Source organism: Cyanistes caeruleus, chromosome 9 (assembly GCF_971803275.1).
Source record: "Cyanistes caeruleus chromosome 9, bCyaCae1.hap1.1, whole genome shotgun sequence".
Classification (NCBI taxonomy): domain Eukaryota; kingdom Metazoa; phylum Chordata; class Aves; order Passeriformes; family Paridae; genus Cyanistes; species Cyanistes caeruleus.
Window position 1 is genome coordinate 28300626 of NC_141709.1, and position 20878 is coordinate 28321503.

General features: G+C 41.1%; 1 protein-coding gene and 1 long non-coding RNA gene across 24 annotated transcripts in view; both read left to right on the plus strand.

Annotated features, from left to right (window-relative positions):
- ELAVL4 (ELAV like RNA binding protein 4) overlaps positions 1-20878 on the plus strand; it is a 97297-nt gene that overhangs the window by 65708 nt on the left and 10711 nt on the right. For 14 of the 23 annotated variants that reach the window (XM_023932454.2, XM_023932455.2, XM_086842568.1 and 11 more), the window contains one exon: positions 14809-14912. In XM_023932454.2, the coding sequence (XP_023788222.1) occupies positions 14809-14912 (104 nt within the window). Of the gene's footprint in view, positions 1-152; positions 270-14808; positions 14913-20878 lie in introns of all 23 variants that reach the window. The other 9 variants (XM_023932451.2, XM_023932453.2, XM_086842560.1 and 6 more) reach the window with 1 other exon arrangement.
- LOC147651737 (uncharacterized) lies at positions 6112-11785 on the plus strand. Its single transcript, XR_015273959.1, has 2 exons — positions 6112-9690; positions 9735-11785. It is a non-coding gene; the product is annotated as an uncharacterized LOC147651737 (long non-coding RNA).

Consider the following 20878-nt stretch of genomic DNA (forward strand, 5'->3'; position numbering starts at 1 on the left):
GTGAAATGACTCTGGTGTAACCCTCTGCTGATGGAACTCCACCCTTCTGGTGTTCTCTCCTTATTGGATCATTCTGCCCTCTCCTCGAGAAGCCCAGACCCTATGCTTCAGCTGCTTCTCTCTGTAACTCTTTTTCTTTTCTTTCCTTTTAGCCCAAGGAGAAAGGAGAGGAAAGGAATGTGAGTGCCAGGAAAACTCTGGGAGACTGTCAGCAAGGCACTCCCAGCTGAGGCAGGGGACTTTGGGGCAGCAGCAGACAGCATACCCAGGTACCTGTCAGGGCTCCAAGGCTGACTTTGCCAGCATTTCTCCATTCCCTGCTGCTCAAGGAGTTCTGTGCTTCAGCCACACCTGTGAGCAGCTCAGCAGCTGTACTGTGGCTGTCACCTCTGCCTGGTTCCCCTGTGCTCTTGCTACACAACTTGTCCAGAAACAGAAGTGACCTGTGTAAAACCAGTTCAAACACTTTGGAAAGTGATCTGACTCCTGCTTTCCCTTTTCACAAGGCTTAACTTCACCAACACTGCATTTGGAGTTTGTTCTTGACTTTCATGTGGTGTTCGGTAAACTCGTGACTGGGGTTACTTGACCTGCCTGCGGTAGCTGATTCTCTGAATCAGTGAGCCAGGGAGTCCTTGCCCCTTTTAGCTTGCAGAGCTGATCCATCATCATTTGACTTCCCCCTAGCAAGCCATTTGTTTTCTCTGCGTACAAAAGAGTTCTGCCAAGGTGATCTTCACCTTGGCTTCTGGGAATGGTCAGCATGAGACCTTCAGACTGGTTTGGGGATCTGCTGCTCCTAGGGGTGTGAATGTCCTCAGCATTCCTGCCTCTCCTCTGTTTTCTGCTACCTCAGTTTATGTGCTGTCCCTGAACTGATCAAAGTCATCATGCAGGTTCCATCCCCTCAGAGTGTCCTTCAGATTTTTGCTTTTGGACTTACTCTGTGACTTGAGGAAAGACCCAATTACATAATCAAGCCAACCTCTTTTCTATTTGTTTGTCAAGTGATAAGCCATTTGTAGAGGGCAAAGTTCTTTATGGGATATTTACTGCATGAAGGTCTTGCCTGGCCTTAAATATTTTTTTTTTCTCCTTTGCTTCTAGAAATCTTCAAAGGTTCAATATCACTGCTTAAAAACTTGGGCCATCATTTTAAGTTGACTTACAGTTAAAAGTTCTTAACTTCTAATTTTGCTGTTTACACACAAGGATATATGGAGAGGGTGTTTTCTATATCCTTAACGCTGCTCACCACCTCTTCTTTTCTCCTGCTTGAAGCACAGTTTCTCTTGCTGAACTGGGAGTCCAGCAACCTTTGTGTGCAGCTCACTGGCAGTCCTGTGCTTAGAGTCAGCACAGATAACCATCTCGGGAATCTGGGCTATTGGAAGTTGCTCTGATGCAGAGTGTTTGCCAGTAAATCTCTGGATTTCATCAGCATTCTCTTCATCTCCTGTGCTTCATTCCTGGAACAGTCATTGATAGGGTACTGCAGCCTTTGACAATTCAAACCATTTGTGATACAGCCTGAGTTTTGTTTGGGCTCTTCTGCATCTCTCCATGTCTATTAAGACTGGTTTTGCTCAGGTACTATATTTCCCATTTCTGTGATACCACAATCTCGTGGTCACTCTCTGCTCTCATTCCTGTGAAATTCTGATTCTATGAGAAGAGTGCAAGAAATCATCGTGGCCAGCCCATTTCTTTGGCTTTGCTCACTGGTTCTGCTTTGGCTGACTCACTGCTGCACACTGGTGATGTAGCTGCTGTTCTCTGTTGTCCCTGAGCAGGATCCATCACTGACTTTGCAGATGTTGCTGCTTGTCCCTGCTAGGAATTTCAGCACAAGTTACTGACTTGTAGGTACTGCTGGAGGCAGGATATTGGACCAGGCAGACCTCTACTCTGACACAGTACTTTTCTTATGACTCTCAGTATCTCTTTAATGAGTGGAATATATCAGCTTGAGGGGGAGAAAGACTGAACACTTAGTGCTTTTATTCACAAGAGTCCAAACTGCTTTTTTTTTTTCCAGTTAGATGGTTTTCAAGGGGTGTTGCAAAAGCAGATGGACAAAAAGCTGCGTCATACTCACCTGCAAGCAAACAAATGGCAGCATTGCCAGTGTGATTAATTGTTGCTGTACTAGAGAGGCTGCTGTTCCTGCAGTACAGCTCTAATCTCCCTGCTGCCCTATTCAGATAAATGTGCAAACACGTTTGGAAGCACCTTAAGTTAGGTATCAACAGGCTTCCTTCCTTTTCCTACAGAATTCTAGGACCCAAAAAATGAGGCTGCCTCCTCCTTCCCTGGGTTGCTGTTGGCTGGATGGAGGGGGTGTATTGACTTTCCTGGCTGTGAGGACGGTAGGTAGGGCATGAGAAGATAGGACATGTAACAAGAAGTATTCTCCAGCAGTTCCTTTTTTAGACTTCTCTGTTCTCCTACTTGCTGTATCTGTGTCATTCCTATTTACCAGTGCATATCTTTGCCCAGTTCTGTTTCTTTAAACATTTTCCTGCTCTGGAAGCTACTTTGTCTTAAACAAAAAAAAAAAAAAAAAGCCTAGCCCCAAACATGAACAGCTTGGAAGCTTGACTGGTAACATATTTTTCCCTTATGGTTTCTGCTGCATTGGAATAGCTGCTCTGCTACCTTCATTTTGGTTTTTGGTAGTATTGTGGTACTCACTTGCTCCAGGTTAAGTATTTTGCCAAACTGGGAACAAAAGGAACAAGCTTCTTTACCACCTATGTGTTTAATATTGTGAAAAGCCTTTAATAAGAGTTGTGTATCACAGAAATTGCACTGTTTTTAGTGGTGGTCAGCCAACAATGGCATCAGTCAGTGGTACATTCAGTGCCATACATGTAGATAATATCAGAATGGAAGGTGTTGCTGATCAGATTAAATCTGCTACCTTGACATTTTTGTGCTGGAGAAAATTTACTGAGGAGTATATTCATGCTAATATTCTTCTCAGAAAAATTACCAAGATCAAGATCAAGTGATAGAACTAAGTAGTATGTGCACACAAAGTCATAATATTTTCTCCTTGAAGTAGTTTTCAGTACTTCTGTTACCTGCAGGTATGTAAAAGGAATATTATAAACATTTGAAACCATCCTGGTTTTGCTTTAAAATTTTTGGAAGTACTGTCTTAAAGCTGAAACAAATTTTGTGGTGAGGCTCTCTACAGTCTATATATCAACGCATAGCAAAATTATTATAGGTAGCATGTTTTGGAATATGATAAAGTAACTTTACCTTTCTCAGCATCTTTCCAGATGCTGTGTGAAGTAATCTACGTAAATCTAACTATTACAGATTAACCTTCTTAGCTGTCAGGTTGCAGCTTTTATTTATGTTTCTGCTGATCAGATTAAAAATGCTGCAGTCACGAGTTGTGTTGTTAATATTAAATTTTGTATTCCGGTCTGTAATAAATTACTTTCTTCTGTGCATTGGAAAAAGTGGTTAGTTGAGCTCAGAGTTTAATTAGAAGGCTGTTGATGAGATAGAACAGGTATTGAGAGTCATTCTTCTGAATTACTGGGAAATTGTTAGTATTGTTGTGGCTTTTGATTTTTTGCTGTTTGACAGAGGCTGAGGTACAAAACCTTAAATGTTGCTGAATTAAATAATTTAATGACAAAATTACCAGGGCTTTTTGAATTTACAGCCAAACAGGTTTTAGATATTGATGCTGCAGTATAATATGTCCTACTTAATATTCTTGTTTTGCAGAATGTACTCTTGTTTTTCTCCAGTTTTATGTTCCTCTGCCATTTCTTTTAGACTGGAAGCATTACTGCCACCACTTCTACATGAAATGATTCCAAGTTTGATGATGAACTGGCGTTTACAGATCTTAGCTGTGTCTTTCCCCGTGTCCTCTGCTTGCTTCCTTCTTATTGACAGAGTGTGTCCTTGGCCTTTTTTATTAAAAATCTCTAGCCTGTGAACCAAGATCTTTGTTGAGCCAGGACTCTTTCCACTCTGCTGTCTTCTGACTCTTCATGGAAATAGGAGCCTTGGTCTGTGTGCAGGCTCTGTCCTTCTGCCTTTCTTCTACCACTCACTGCCATCATTTTCTAGTGGAGCTTCTCATAAGCTTTGACTCTGGGTGTCTGGCATTGCCGTTTTTCACACAAGTTCGGTATATTTGCACCAAAACCATGAACATGGTACAGTATGGGCTCCCAGTGATCTGAACTTACTGTGCCTTTGGTTGAAGCCTGACCAGTGAGTAATCATTCTGTTTATTTTGGTTTGCCTTAAGCTTCTGGTCCATTGTTCAGTATTAAATTTTTAGTTGCATTCTACTTTCATCTAAATTTCAGAAGTGCCAGCATTTGAGATGATGTGCAGGAAGGAAAATAGATCTGCTGTAATGAAGCATGTGCCTCTTCTGTGACCTCCTGGCTCAGGCTCTTGGAGTGCCTTTTCTCTTTGGTTTCAGTCTGATTCTTTCTCTACCCTATTATCATTTCATCTTCTTTTGAGTAACAGTATTAAAAGTAACACACTTCTAATATTTCATCTCCAGTCTTGACACATTAGAAGTATCTCTAGGCTTTTGTATCTCCCTTTGGTCAAATTTCATTAAAGGATACTGTGTTTTAGTGTTTTAGCACTGGACACTTCTAAGCTTGTGTCTCAACTCACTATTGAGCCTTAGGTCTTACTTTAAAAACGTGGTGACTACAGAAACTTACCTTCAGTTTGCCTTCCTTTTCTGTGGTACATACATTCCTTGTTGGAATTGTGTGGTCTTTACCATTCTTTTGTACTGCTTGTCCAGTGATGCTGTGTCCTTTCTCCCAAGTGTGACATCCCCTGTTTTGGATGAGAACTGTTTCCCACAATGTGTTGCATGCTTAATGTAATGCAGTGACTTCTTTAATTCCTTTTGCAGATTTTTTTTTCCCACACTGCTGATAACAATTTTTATGTGTTGCTACATCTTTTAGGTCTTTTTTTTTTTCTGGTTCTATTTGTTTTCACTTTTTCTCACTGAATCTTGTTTTCACTTAGCCTGTTTGTTTCTAATGTCTGCATTCTTGTGTTTAAGTCGTCTCTTCAGCATTGAATTTACTGTTCAGGATAGACAAGTCATGGCTGTTTCTTGTCCATTCATGCCTGTCCCCCGAACACTGGATTTTTATAGTACAGTCCCTGTTCTGTTCTGGGACAAAGCGGGGAGGAGTGCAGCCTTGCTCTTCTCAGAACAGCTGCTAATTCAGAGGCTGTGTGCTCCTTGAAGGAAGGGGGAGGAGAAGATGAAAAGAAGGGAAGCAAGAGATGTCAACTGAGGGAAGCAAAATCCAAATATTTGTTCAGAAATGGAACTCACTTGTCTTGTGTATGTCAGGAGCAGTAGCTTTTCAAAACCTACTTAATCAGTTGCTTGCAGTAGTATGAACACACCCATGCTGAAAATCCAGTTTTGCATTTAAAGAAACTTGATAAAAGCAAGCAAGCAAAAAAGAAAAAGGAGGATAATGTATTCTACAGAGCATGAAATGTGTGTGTTGTTTACAAGATATCTCTAGCCCAGCACAACTCTCAATGGGCCAATGATAAGGTTCCAGTCTTAGAGTGGGGGAGCTGCAGTTTTAGCTCCCTGTTTTAGTGGCTGTGCTATTCTGTCCAAGTTCACCCTGGAAATCACGGTGCCTTTCAGTTTTCCTTCTCCATAACAGGAATAAAAGTGCTTTCCTCAGTGGTATTTGTGAGGAAAGGTATGTTTCAGAGGTAAAATGCTTCCATGCTCTGCTAAAGGGAACCACAGAGGACTCCAGCCAAGTCAGCAGCATCTGTTGCGAACTGCCACTTAAGCTTTGCATGCAGAGTAGTCCATGTCCTCGAGCACAGCAGTGGCACAGCTGACTTGGTTGAACTCTGTAGTCTTGCAGGTTAAAAGCAAAGCCTTGTTTCAGATGAGATGCAGAACATCTGAAATGATCAGAGCCTTTAGGAGACTGTAAGACATGATTTTCAAGAGCAGGTGTATCTTTCTTTGCTGGTGTGGTCAAGTATAAAATTGAGTAGTTGCATGGTTTTGTAAGTCCCCTTGAAGTTTCTGTGGGGGTAGGATTTTTGGAAGGATCTGGTGGTGCACTGGGCAGCAGCTGGCTGTCAAAGTGTGCTTCATTGTGTTCCGAGTTGGATATATGGGGCCATTCCAAAGTGAAAATAATTTCAGTATCTAATTTTGAAAAATGGCAGTTGCTGTCAATTGGTATTTAATTTACACAAGAACTGCTACTGCTTCAGCATCTCTGAAAATCAGGACATTAAATTACACCATCTTGCATTAAGAGATTTGTCAGAACTACAGAAGAAGACAAAACTCATGTAATCTCCTCTGACACTGCCTGGCCAGATGAAGCTTTCTAACTCAAGGTGCTGGATGAATATTTCTTTCTGTTGTGGGGAGCTTGGAGATGGGTTTGGGGAGTCTTGCTTTGATTTTGAGGTCACTGTGTCCAGGTCCTCATGGTTCCCTTCCAGTGACACGTGAAGGCCCAGGACTTGCAGTTACCTCACCAGCACTAATAATTTGCTTTAGCTACATTTATAGGATTTGTTTCACATTTTGGGCAACGCTTCTTTTTATTCCCCTTTTATTTTCCTAGGCTTGTTGTCATGGTATCTGGCACTTCCCATTCAGATATTAAAATTGAGTGAGTGGTGTCTGTATGTCTGGTTCATTTTCCCTCTCTTATCCTCTCCCCGAGGGAGAGTTTTACGTGGGATGTAGCACACTGTTTGCAAGGGCTTCCTTTGGGGGATTTTTTAATCACGTAGCAGCGCCTCTGTTGGGGAAGGCCTGGTGCAAAGGAGCCCCTTCCACTTGGGCTGGAGTTTATTAAATCCTGTGTGCATAGGGCTCCCTTGGGACCTCATTGTGCAACTCATGTCTCCCCTCGAGCTCCCCGAAAAAGGCCTCACTCCTGCATGAATGAGCTTTTATCTGAGTCTCTCTGGCATTAAGGCAGCGATAGGAATTTTCTCTGTGCGGATACCTGATGGGGAGGGCCATTGCTCTTTAGGTATCAGGGTTCTGATGCCTGGGGAGGAGACTTTGCTTGAGGGATCTTGTGCCACCTGAGGATCTGTGTCATTGTGTAACCTTTGCAGGTGTTCTTGCTATGGAACATAGAGGATTTTTCCCAGAGGTTTGGGGTTAGCTTTACTTTTTTTATTTTTTTGTGAAACTATAGGCATGTTTCTTAGGAGGGAATCTGTTAAAAATGTATTTCACTGTTAGTCTTCAACCTGGCTTTCCTCTCCAGCAGTGTTTTAAGAAGGATTTATTGAACTCACATAATGCTGATGGCTGTTTTAAACTGAGGACAGGCCATGCTTCTTGCTTGTAGGTGCACTGTAGCATCACACCCTATCTGGGGCTCTTGGTTGGATTTAATTTAAATTCAGCTCACCTTTCTAATGTAAAAGTGTGATCTTTTCAAAAGAACTAAAGATAATCCAAGTACAGTAATTTGGTGGAAGGTCCCTAATCAAAGCTTGTAGCCAACCACCTTCCTGCAAAAGACAAAAACCAAGTGATTTATCACTCATGCTTGTCTGGGTTTTTTTTGCTTTGAGAAAGATGGTGAATTTTTCCCTAAATTCTTGTAAAAGTGGGGGTTAGTAAGGGGAGAATGCTTTCTTGTTGTTCATGGACAGCATATTAAACAAATCCTAGTTTGTACAAACATAAGGAGTCTGTATTTTAAATAAGCTATAGACTAAATAGATGTTGTGATAGAGCTGCACTAAGCACAGAACAAGTTACCCTTCATAGATGGGTTGCAGTGAATTGTGACAGTGACAGCCTTAGCTTAATTGTTTGGTCCTAGGAGCACGGTGCAGAAGGTGCTTCCCTCCTGGTTTTCTCTCCTGAGACTGCAGTGTGCATTTGTTGGGGTGACAGCAGGTGATTCTCCTTGGGAAAGAGGTGGAGGATGAATGAATGATATTACTGGTATAAAAAAGTATCAGACATGGAGCAGGTTTAGAACTGGTCTCATGATCCAATCTCATTTTCCCTTGATCTGAATTTTCTCTCTATAGCTTACCTCCTTTTTTAGGTGAACAGCTCTATTTGTTGATAACTGTTGTGGAAACAACAAGAAAAAAAGTCATTTCACTTGACCCTCTTTGTACAATATGAATATATCATCTCAAGGGTATTTATGTAACCTTCTCCAAAAGTCTGTTTCGTATGGCTTTTCATAGAAGTTGCAGTCATTCCTTTTTCATCTCAGGAATGTGTTTAAAATGCTTCTGAATTGGTTTGAAAGCTCTCAGGGTGGTATTCTGAAATGGACCTGCCAGCTGGAGCTGGGATTGCCTTGAATGTCAGAATTCTTTGATTACTCTTGCTTAAAAGACAGAAAGCACTCTCCCTGCCAGCCATCCATAGGTGCTGTTTATTACAAACATCTCAGCCTTGAGAAACACTGGGACAAGTGGAAGAGTATGTGCAGGTTTGCTCGGAAGAGCCACAGGTGGACAGCGAGTTGCACTGAGCTTTTGCAATAGAGAGAAGCTTACCCCGTGACCAGTTTCTTCCCTAAATCTTACCGAGGTTTGAACGGGCCAAAATGGATCTGGGGAGATGTGGAGAGTTCGTGGTGAGCATTATTTATCTTTTGGTCCCAAAGGCAGAGTGACTGAAGGCTGTTAGTGTCTGACGGCTCCTGCCTGGCTGATGCGAGATGAGCTGTCAGACGTGCCCTACTTCTGAAGGGAGGGATTGTGTCAGGGAAGCAGCGGCGCTCGCGGTACGGCTGTCAGGAGGGCAGCTTTAATTAGGTTTTACATTTGGGCAGGGGACAACAAAACCACAATTTAAGGCAGTTTGGATCGCTGCTGTCCCATTCGGTGCTTGTTCTCGTGAGTGATTGCTTATAGTGGGCGCCACAGTCCTTTAATGTGACGTGACATTCGACAGTAACTTACTTCCAAATAAAAAGGATCTTTCTAACAATTTTTTTTTTAAATTACCTGGTCACAGGTGGGCAATTAAGTAATACTCATTGCTAAGTTGCTATTTAGACTAGTTTCCTGCAATAGGAAGGAATTCAGACTTTCTGAGAAAGTAGCTTGCTTTTGCTTTGCTTGTGGCAATGACTGTTCTTCATAGAACCAGCAGGAATAGTGTATTTGTAGAGTAGAAGAGATTATAGAGTACTTAACACACCTTGCCAAAATGTTCCCTGGATTAATTTCTGCTTGAGCTAGAGCATAGTTTTCAGGGAAAAAAAAAATAAAATCAAGCCTTCAGAATTTCCAGTGGTAGAACTGACAAAATGGTTGGTAGGTACTTAAATTCGTGTTACTTTCAATGTCAAAAACACAGAGCAAATGGCTTCCACAGGAAAACAGCATATTTGCTGTATTGCTGTATTGTTTCTAGTCTGGTTTCACCTGCCAAGCAGTGGGACTTGGGCTACATAACTCCATGGGCAGACATTAGTAAGAAAAAATAAATTTGTACTCCAGGTGAATACTAGTGTAGTAGTGTTCAGGTTCAGCTTCATTCAAATTACTGTCACAACTTTTTTGATCAGGTATGCAGATCTGACCCCCTTATCTCAACTGAAAGAGTTCCTGTGCTGTAGTCAGGTCTCATGGCCCCATCTCCAAGGCATCAGTGTCTTGCTTGGAGAATGTGTACCAGGACTGGGCTCTTCCTCAGCAAAGCACAGGCAGATCAGAACCAGCAATTTTTCTTTCCCTTTCTGATAGTGTGACTTCTATAGCAAGAACAGTTTAAACTCTTGTGCCAGTGTTGCAGGCTTGATGTAGCCTGTGTCAGTCTTTCATTTCAGTGTTCCTAAAGCAAGCCACAGTTAACTTGGTTTGTCAAGGTGTAATCTTTGTGCTGTGTAAATGTGTGTATTTGTGGTTTACTGAGGAACTTAAATTGCTTTGTACCTTCCCTCTGTCCTCTTTGTACTCATCCTCTCCTCTTCCTGTCTTTCTACAGTCAATTTTCTCAAGCAAGGAGTTTGGGTTTTTTCCACTTACTGGTGGAAATAAAACAATTTAAGGCCAAGATCCGTTTCCTGAGACAGACCTGTAGGAAAGCATATTTCTTGTGATTTCCTGTTCACAATTCCCAGTAAGATCTGTTGGCTTTTTTAATCCATTTAATGTGTGCCATGTTAATTTTGTTATAGTCAATTAATAAGCAGTACCAAATCAAGTCCTTTAAAGAAGACTGAGTATATCAATGTTGATTTAATGGCATTCTTAAAATTTATAGGTCAAACTTGTAATCTCATCAAGAAGCTTGTCAGTTTAGTTTGACAGAATCTATTTTCCATAGACTTAATTTGATTGACATTGATTTTATTACCCCTCACTAATTCTTTATTATTAAAGCCCAGTATTGAATATTCTGTAATTTTGCCTTGCTTGGCATTGGACTGCTGAACCTGTGAGTACTTGTTCCATCCAGTCTTCCCTCCTTGAATTTCAGTGCAAACATTTTTCTTCCAGGTTCCTGAAATTAATTGATGACAAAAGAGAGCCATTAGCCCCCTTTTTTTGGAGTCTGTTCTCTGCAAGTAATCCAGATCATTTCATTTAAACATATGTAATTTTAGGAGCTCCTGTTCAGCATTCACCTGGTTTGCTAGTTATATCTTCACATATTTTTTCAGGTGTACATAATGCCTGTTGTCTCTGCACTGTTACTATTAGTATCACCTGGTGAGTCAGGTTGAGTGTTAAGGGATTTTTTCTGTAACCTAAAAAAAAAAAAATAATTTGTTGTTCCAACCTTTACTAGCTAGAGGGGTTTTATGCATTTTTTTAATGTGTTTTCTATGGCATATCTGTTCTAACTTAGTGTTTTTTGTTTACCTCAATATAAATATGGAATTGGCCAAAGCAGACAGGCTTACAGAGGAAGTGAAGAAAGGTACAAGTCCCTTTGACACTGCATTTTTAACACTTGGAGTTTTTTGCATGTATGGATAAATGATACGGTAAATTGATTTTTTTTTCTATCTTTCTCATGACTTGTTTTAAGCATAACTTTCAGCTCTGAAATTGAACTTTCTCAAATGCAAAACATGTACATTACCAGCTTGAGCTTGGCTTTGCCTGTTTTTTTTGAGACTGTCAAGTCCTTGATAACTTCTGACCCTGTTACTGCTCATTTTTAGATTTATTCCTTACCAGATTCTGGGAGGTCCACTATACATTTTCAGCTGCTAGAGAAAACATTCGGAAAGAGCAGTGGGAATAGCAAGATAACAAGGTGTTGTTTTAGGATCATCTAGAAATATCTCTTGCCTGACCTACTGAATCACAGCATGTGATGAACTATTGGATTCCAAATCACAGAAAATATTTACTATTTACGGTGCTGTTCCTGGGAAGTGTAGCATGGGAATGAACTACAGTGTCTGTGTGGGATCCCACTGAGAGGTCCAGCTGCTTGCTTTGTGCTGCCAGATTGTGTCCAAAGAAGTGTTACCCTTTTGGAGTACATGCACTAAGAGTACATGATGAAGAAAATAGGCAAGTTCATACTGTTTACTGTATTCTGGAACAAATCCTTTCCTTTCTTCATCTGTAACAGTTTTTATTTCTTTCATATCTAGAGTCTGACATCAGGTGTATTTGCTCTTGAGAGGAATTTGAAACTCACGTTTTTACCTGCCTGTATAATTTTTTGGCTTCTTAACTGTAAATGTTTAGCACAGTACAACTTTGATCTTTGCCACAGTGATCATAAAGCTTTTCACAGACAAAACCTCATCTTGAGTTTTTCTTTTCAATTTTTTGAGACTGGGGTGTTTGTGTCAATATTCAAACACATGGTAATATTTAGGAGAGATGATTGAAAATACAAAGTGACCAAACAAAATACACTTTGGAAGTGGAAAATTCTTAATGGCAAGCTCTTCAGCTTCACTGATACAGTGAGGTCTATGCCAGGAAGCAGCAGAAGGAATTTGCTGATGGAAACAACTGCACTGAGATTTCAATGGGCTGTGAGGGGTGTGGAGTTTGAGAGTTTTTAAGATAAAAGGGATGTTCATTGAATTAACAGAAATTCAGCGCTCAAAATTCTGAGCATTCACCCTTTTTTGTGAGAGTACAGTACAGCTAATATACCAGTCAGTGGGATATGAATTCATAACCAAATGCTTCTGAGTAACAGGCCTGCAATCCTGTTACAAATTTCATGTATTTCCTGATGTTCAGGAGTATATACACGAAGAAGAAATCATGTTTCTGCAGACCTGTTATTTGAAAGAAAAATGGTATGACAGTGTAATGGTTTTCATTAAGCCAGGTTCTGCAGTTCTGGATACAGACAAGACCAGCTTTATTCATTTAGGTATTTGTTGTCCTTCACCATGGAGAAAATATATTTATCCGTTGCCAGTTGGAAGTGAGAATGAGAGATGATGATATTTAGATAACTTGAATGTTACTGGGGGACTCAGAAAAGAGTTCTGTGTAATTGTAATCTCATTATTTTCTTGTATTGCCATTTATTTCCCTTTCCTACTGGTAGTGCTGTCTGTGAGTTTGCTGTCCATGGTGTCTCTTGTGCAAGTATTTACAGAAGTGAGAATGTTTGTTTCTATGGGAGATTGTTGAAAAACAGTATATAATCAGTCCATGTGCCTTGAGAATAGCAGTGGCTGGACATGGAAGCCCAGGATCACATACAGGACATAAATCCCAATCTCACATCACCTACTCCTGCTTTCCTTGTACCTCTGAAGTCAGGAGATGATTTACAGGAAAATGATACAAATACAGGTTATCCAAGCTCTGATCCTTGAGTCTCCTTCCCCCCAGAAAAATATGTTTGTTTCCTAGATAATCGCTTTCCTCTCCCTAGGATTGTTTAGGATTAAATATATCAAAGATTTGATATGTTTGGAGGCACAGGGATTGGGGCTGTATAAAATACCTCAGGTAGGCAAGCAGAGGAAGGAATGGCAGGGAAAGTATCTTTACAGTATTTCTGCTCCAGGCTTTGTGCTCAGCCAGACTTAAGGTCATTCTTGGTTAATGTCATGTAACTTGGGTAAGAATATTTTTGTTGAGATTAGTTCAGCTCTCCAGGAAGACCAAGTATGTTTTTATACTTTTTTTCTCAAGTTAAATTGATGGGATGGAATTGCTCCCTCGCTGTATTGTATGTTAAAATAGCCATTTCTTATCCTTAAGCCTGCATGTGGGCATTTCAGGCATGAACTGCAGTGTTTCCATGGATTTTTAAAGCCTTCCATTGCATAGTTAGCAGCTTTTAGGGCTTTGATCTGATTTCGTAAGACAGAAGCGCTCCCTGTATTTGTGTTACAGCAAACGCTGTATTTTTGGTGGCGTCTGACTTTGAGAAACACACAGATGCTTTTTTGTAGTCCAGGAGACAAAGAAACAAAGCTTTGTGCTGGGATGCAGGATCTGTGCCTCCAGGGGACATCAAGGCACTTGGTGTGCAGCTGCCTTCCCAACCTCCCCGTCCTCCTGGTGAGCAGGAGCTGGGTTGCTGCTTGCTGCTCCTGTGGCTAGAAATCTCCACAAATGCTGCTCCTCTCCTTGGGAGGGATTTTCACGTGTTTCCTTTCTCACTGCCTGTGAGCAGGAGCATTTTGATCCCCTGCACATCAGTGGCTGAGAGAGAGGTGGATTTTTGGTTTGCTGTGCTCCAGATTCACAGGAGGGTGTATGAGAAGGAGCATGGTGGGAATACAGGGCCATTCACCTGTGCCTGCTTGGGCTAGCTGATTCTTGAAATGTGATTATCTGTGTGTATTTCTAAGTTCATGTCCCTTAACAAAAAAAAAAACCCAAAAAATAAAGATTTGTTTTCCAAACATGCAAAACAAGTTCAGTAGGATGCTGGAAGGAAGGGATCTGAAGCGGCTGTCTGTCACGATGCATTAATAGAATTGGTGCTGCAAAGCCACTGCTTGGGAACTGGGGAAAGATGGCTGTGGAGTGGGATCCCACAGCCCTGTGCGTGTCCATGATCCCTGGAGAGCCAACAGCACGGCCTCTCCAGCCCCGTGCCGCTTATCCCAGTCCTGACCTGGGTCTGTTCCTGCTGTGAACATGCTCGGGTCTGGCTGGTGAGACAGAAGCTGTTGAAATGCTTTTGGCTGCTCAAGTGGGCTCCTGCCATCCTGTGCACAGCAGCAGTTGTGGCACTGCTTGGGTTTGCTGTCCCCTCCGATACTCTGAGAGGAGCTTTAACGCAATCCCTCACCCAGCTGCAATTTGGGCTTCTCCTATTTACTGACTGCTCACTGAGCAGTAAAACAAGATGTAAAGATGGTTTTCTGTTCCTCAGCTCCTTCAAGTGTAAAAATGCAGTTTCCTAATTTTGGGGTTTAAATACTTCAAGACTTGTTTATAAACAGCAGCAAAATGTGTGTGTTTATTTAATTCTAAGAGGTGGCCTCGTTACTAACAGGTCAGCCAGTTGTATTTATTAGGAGCTCAGCACAAAACTATTACACAATTCTGTTGCTGTCAAGCCTCATAGGTGCTTTTCAGTTAACTCCTGGGGGAAGGGAGGGCAAGGGGTTGCTGCTTCTTGTTCTTACAGAAGGATCTTTAGAGCAGCAATTTAAAGTTATGATGGCTCCCCCTGTATTAAGGAGACAAAGAAATGGTGAAAAACAGCATAGAGATTGTGAGAAAGCAGGGATGAAGTAAACAGTGTAAGAAAATTGTGCTTCCACTCTTGGAAGTTGTTCCTGTGCTAAAAAATACTGAGTCCTTTTTTCTTTATTTCTTGTGTTTCAACAGGGCAGAGTTTAGGGTATGGATTCGTTAACTACATTGATCCAAAGGATGCAGAGAAAGCCATTAACACTTTAAATGGACTCAGACTCCAGACCAAAACCATAAAGGTAAGACAATATAAAATGCCTTTTGCTCAGTTCAGGAAGGGGAGAAAGTAGCTGGAACTGTTTCTGGCAATTTCATCACTATTTTATTCTCCATTGTGAGGGGGTTAACGAGCTCCTCCTTGGAACAATGAGCAGACATGCAGAAGATGAAATCTCTCTTCTCAGAAATTGCTGCTATTGTTAAAGAGAGGGGAAAGTAACAGGAAGCTCTTTAAAGCATGACAGTGAGGCTTAAATGTAGAATAAAACAGCCAGAATGATACCATTATTCATAAACAGGTGAAGTATGTGGTGGTGTATTCACAAGTTACATGTTTCCTTATGTTTTAATGGGAAATACTTTGTCACAGAGTTCTCTTTTAGTGACACTCCTGTCATTATCAGCTGTTGAAAGCATGTTTCTTGCAAGTTATAATATGTCATTCTCAAAAAAAAATTTTTTCATAATTTCCACATCCTTAATTTGATTTATTATTTTAAAAGCTGGAGGCTTCCCACTGAAGTCTCTTATTTCATTGTTTGTAATAGACCATTAGTTATTCAATGACCTTCTTTAGTGGTCTCACAAGAAAAGCAAGCTTCTACACTGTCACAGTATTTGCTGCATGGCTGATAAAGCTGCTCTGAAACAGCTTACAGAAGATTTCCACATCCCAAATTCTGACAAATAATACAGCTTAAGGGATGTGAATCAAAAAATTGAAGGGGAACAAACTGCAGATCAGATTCAAATTATCTGAAACTGCTTTGATCATTTTTTTGAATGCTGGCTTTTGATTTGCACCATTTTCTTAATTTTTCTTCTGTAGTTAATTTGTATTTCAAAGCTAAAAATGTTAACATAAAAATAGAATTTTTTACTGTACTGAATATTGGTACAAGTGATGTCAGTGATGCTGTATCTTGCAAAAAAGATACAACGTAACATGGTCAATACTGTAGGTTTTGGCATTCTGGCTAAAAATTGTGGTTTGAACAAAGTGGTATTGCCTGAAGCAAAAATATTTATTGGATTCTGGTGTATTTCTAAGGATTGTTTCAAGCAAGTTTTTCCCCTGATCTGTTTGATCAGTGAAGAGCAGAAGTGCTGAGCTGAGGGTTATGAAAGTGGTGGAGCAGCTGCACAGATTTTATAGAAAAGGCTGCTTGCAAACCTCCCTCAGACCATCCAGGTTCCATCCCACAGATAGGCATGTGGGCCATACATCAAAATGCTCACAGTATGGTTTTGCAGAGTTAATGGAAACACTTACAGGAATATGTGAGGCAAGGCAGCAAAATCTACCATCTTATCAACTGCTGCAGGTGGAAATGCAGGCTTGGACTCAGCAGTTTCCACTTACAGCGAAAAGTTGCTCTCCAAATTGCTTTTAAAGGCACATTATTGGAGGAAAAAATATTTTGAAAATACTTATTAAAAGCTCAGTAGAGCTTGAAAAATCTAGATCACTTTTTCATGCAGCACGTGTATATTTTGAACATTATTCAGCCTTAGGAAGGAACTGCATTTCGTGTCCCTAAGTACCTCTGTTGCTTTGCTTCTGTTTTTCTTTTTTGTGAACCAGAGAAATGCTATTGCATTCATAATATTTCAAGGTTACAGGGAGCTTATGCTGTAAAAGCCCTCCAGAAACTGCAACCCACAGCAATTACTGTACATTTCTCACATGCAAAATTAAACCATTGTGCCTTTCTTATCCATCGGTGGTAAGACTTCTGTTATCTAGGAACTTCCTATACAAAATCTTACTTTGTGGTATGTTGTTTTTAATTCAGTAAAGGTTTTAGAAATTCAGTGATTTGTTTGTTTTGGGGTTTTCATGTTTATTAATAGCTCGTAGACTGGCATAGAATAAAGGACATTTTGGGGGAGGCTCTTGAAAGCTGTTAAAATTTAATAATAAGCAGAGAGATTGATCTAATCTACATGCACAGGAGCTGCGTAAGTTCTTCTATGACTAAAAGGAAGCATAGGGTTTTGGAGTTTTTTTAAATAAAATTTGGTTTATGCAATTGCCTAAAACCAACCCAAGGGAGCCTTCTATCCCAACAGCCAAAGTTTTGGCCACAGGGACATCTAATCAGCAGTTTCCAACCTAATTTTCCATTGCAGAATTTCATATGATTACCTCACCTTTACCCCTTTGGTTTTTTTTGTATTTTTAATTATGTGTTACTTCTGGAAATGCTGATAAATTAGCATTTTTGCTGTGCAGTGGGGATGGAGATTTCCCAGTGTTCATGCTGAGGGGTAAATCAGGTGCATTTAGTGCTGCCAGGGGCATTTGTGTTGCTGGAGACATCTCTGGTTTCCAAAGGATTTCAAGGTGGTGAGGAGCAGTACTCGGCACTGCTGAACCTCCTCACTTGCCTGTTTGCCCTTTTGTTGTTTTCCAGCATCTCACTGTCATTCTTTGTAAGGCTGAAATATTTAAACTTGTAGAAATACTATATTTAATTATCAGACCAAATTACTTTAGCTACAGATGCCCTTTACAGTTACTAAAAATGCGCTGTTGGTGCGTTAAAAAAACTTCTCTCAAGAGACCATCTAGAAAAGAATTTAGTGGCATATAGTTTTATAGGGTAAAACATATTTAGTAGAATAACATTGAGCTGGAAAAGTACTGAATGTTACTTTGTTCTGCTTTCTTCATGAATGTGGCTGGGTTTTTTTGCCCCAGAATAAATCTGTAGATAATGTTATTGATGGATGGGCTGAACCTTGGCTCCTGTTCATGTGTGTTGGGTAGCTGCAGTCCTGCAGGTAGAATTTCTGTGGCTGCCTTTTGGAAGCTGTTTTGATGGAAAGTTGAAATGAGTAATCTGTGAAAGCCCTTTTACAGTGGCAAATTGCTTCTGCTTGCCAAGGTCACTGTGGTCCTGCTGGCTGTGTCCCATCTGTGTCGTGGGCTCTGCTGTTCCTTGCACCTAGACTGAATATGAGGTGGCTCTAGGGAGTTGTATTTGCACTCATTTTTTGACCCCACAAGGCTTAATTCCTGTTTAAAAATAATATGTATGTTTTATGCATGTGGCCCCAAATGCTGTCCTTTTCATTTCTGTGACATTTCTGTGGCAGCTTAATGTTCTGTCTCCTGATGCCATGCAGTCACAGGAGGAACTGGCTTAATAGCAGGATCAGCAGAACAGCCAGGCACAGTCGGCTCTGATGTGTGGACCAAAATAACTGAAAAAATGTTCTTTTTATTCTGTCATTGTTATGATAAATAATCACTTTTCACTCTAGCAGCTAAAATATTTATATGCATTTTATTTAAGTCAATGATGCCCTTTCAAGTCAAAGTTGAGAGGTGACGATTTACAGAGTATCTATTTGGGAAAAGCATTGGAGGGAATGTTGTGTTTGGTGGTAATAGGTTATACACATTTTGTTCTTCCTCAACTGATCATAATGCATATTTTATTTACGCCATTTCATAGCAGCATCATCTTCTTGTGAGGGAGAAAAGCTTCACTTTATTTTTACAGCTAAAGCTTGACATAATTCTGCAAAACAGTTTAGAATGAGGGAAGAGACAGTGTGTGTTGAAATAAATATATATTCCAGAAATTGAATCTATTTTTAGAAATTAAATTTGCCCATCCATAAAAGCATATGAAAGGTCACTGCTGCTGTTGAAGATTGCCTGGCAATTCAGTTGCATCAAATATCAGAAGGAAAATAAGATGTGTGATGCATGGGGTACAGATTGTTTAAACTGCTGCTTTGCCCTGAAAAAAGGACAGCGCCTGAAAGGATGCGAAGGAAGTGTTTTACAATTTACTTGGGGATTCAGGTGACCTGGCTTCACTGGAACAAGGGCAGAATAGTTTTGAAAGGAAGTTTGAAATCTAAAAAGAGCCAGTGACCCCCTGAAGCGCAGTCTTGTGCACCCCTCTCTTCCTTTTTCTCTGTTGCCTGAGAAATAGGTTTGCTCCTTCCTTCGCTCACAGGAGCAGGTACATGCTGTGACACTGCTGGAGCAAAGGGAGATGGCCCCAGAGAGGGGAGAAGGAATCTGGGTCCTCTGAGCCCTTGATAACCTCCAGTTTTTAAATCCATCATGTCTATCTGATGGTAAAATACTAAATGGATAAGATGATTCCTCTGTGCTCAGAGGCTTTTTCTAGTTAGTTTTATATTCAGTTTAGTTGAATAAATAGCATGGAATTCTGTATTTCTGCTTTAGTCCCCTGTTTTGATCAATAGGTCTGGATGGTCCTAGTTTAAAATACAGAGAATAAGGCTGTGGGAGGAAGTAATCCTGCTTTTTCTGAAAATAAAGTAGTAACATTACTGCTGAAAGATCTTGGTTTCTGTGGCATTTTTCAAAATGCCAGCCATTTCCACAAAACTCGGGCTCTAAATCTGTCCATGTTAATTCTTGTAATTGTCCACAAAACTACAAACCATCCTGTCACTGTAGGGTAACCAAATAACAGCAGCCTCAGATTTCTCTGTCCTACAAAGTCATTTGTCAAAAAGATTGCCTTCCAGCCGTGCTCGGCGGAGGAGGCGGCGCAGGAAGCACAGGGCAGGAGGAGGAATTGCAGCAGGGAGTGCTGAGGAAGAGACCTGCATCTCCTGCACCCCATCCTGGACTCCTTGGGAAGGTGTGGGGGAAGCCCAACACAATTTGGGTTGCAGCCAGAAAGCTCTGGTTGCTGATAGTGATGGTAGCAGAGCTCTGGTGTTGGGTGCCCTTGGTGCAGCACTCGGCCAAAAGCCGGTGTTTTCCAACCCTGTTCTTGCACAGGCACACCCAGCCTGCTGGGCACTGCCTGCAGCCTCCACTGAACACATGGCATGTGGTGCAAGGCTGGCTGGGAAGGAGAGGGTGTACAGAGACATCAGGGCAAGGCACAGGAGGAGCTTGGGTGCTCTGCAAGGAAGAAATGGAAGGTTGTGGTGTTGGAAGACACTGGGAGTAGCTGAGTACATTTGACTGCAGCAAGGAGGGATTTGCATTTTTTAGTGTCTTGTGTGCAGTGCCCTTTTTTTCCCTTTCCTGAAAATTCACACTACAGGCACAAACTGCAGATTTGGGATGTAGCTATTTTATAGCTGCTTCTAAAATTGAAGTAACTACTTGTTCTCTTTGATGGTAGCTCACACAGAGGGGTCGTCTGCTGTGGCTGCTGCTTCACAAGACAAAGTCTTGGACAAGAAATTCAAAGATGCCACAGACCTGGAAAGCCTCAACTAAGTTTATTCCCGTTTTGCTCTTTAGGACCCTCTGTCAGTGTAACCCTTTGGACTTTTAACAAACCCTCCTCCACCCATTGTGCCTGCGATGATACTGGTGCTCGGAGGACCTTTCAGTGGTGCATTGGAAGGTTCAGCTTTGGTTCTGCTGCGTTCAGGAGGCACCAGAGGGGTCTCTGCCTCTTAATTCCATCCATCTTTTCTTAATTGTGATTACTTTTTTTCCTGCCTCAGTTTTGCCAATGAGTTCTTTTCATTCCACAGAGCCAGAGCAATTATTTCTCTTAGCCTTGCTCTTGATACAGCCAAGAGTGTTTCTAGGCTATTATCTATAGATGTCTTTCCTGAAATGATGGGATAGACCATTGTACCTGCAATTATAATTAATCTCTGTAAAATGGCATTGAATTGCTCAACAGTAAAGTGCATCGTCACTCCCCCCATCCCCCAGCCAAGGGCTTAGGGAAGAGAAAGGACAGAGCAGTGCAGGCATCAGATGTGAAAAGTATTCCAGATCCTGGTCTTCAGCCTCTGGACCAGAGGGCTTTTGTGTTTGATTGTTTTGACAAAGCACAGAGCTTTCACGGGAGGTTGTTTTAAATCTGGTTTTGCACAGAATTAGGACACAGTTGAGGGTCTGGAAGTGGCTGTGGGGAAATGTTTCTTTCTGCCATAGCCCATTCACTGGTGCTAAGCAGATTTTACTTCTAGTTCTGGATGTGCATTAAACAAGTGAGACTGTGCTTTATTTACCTGT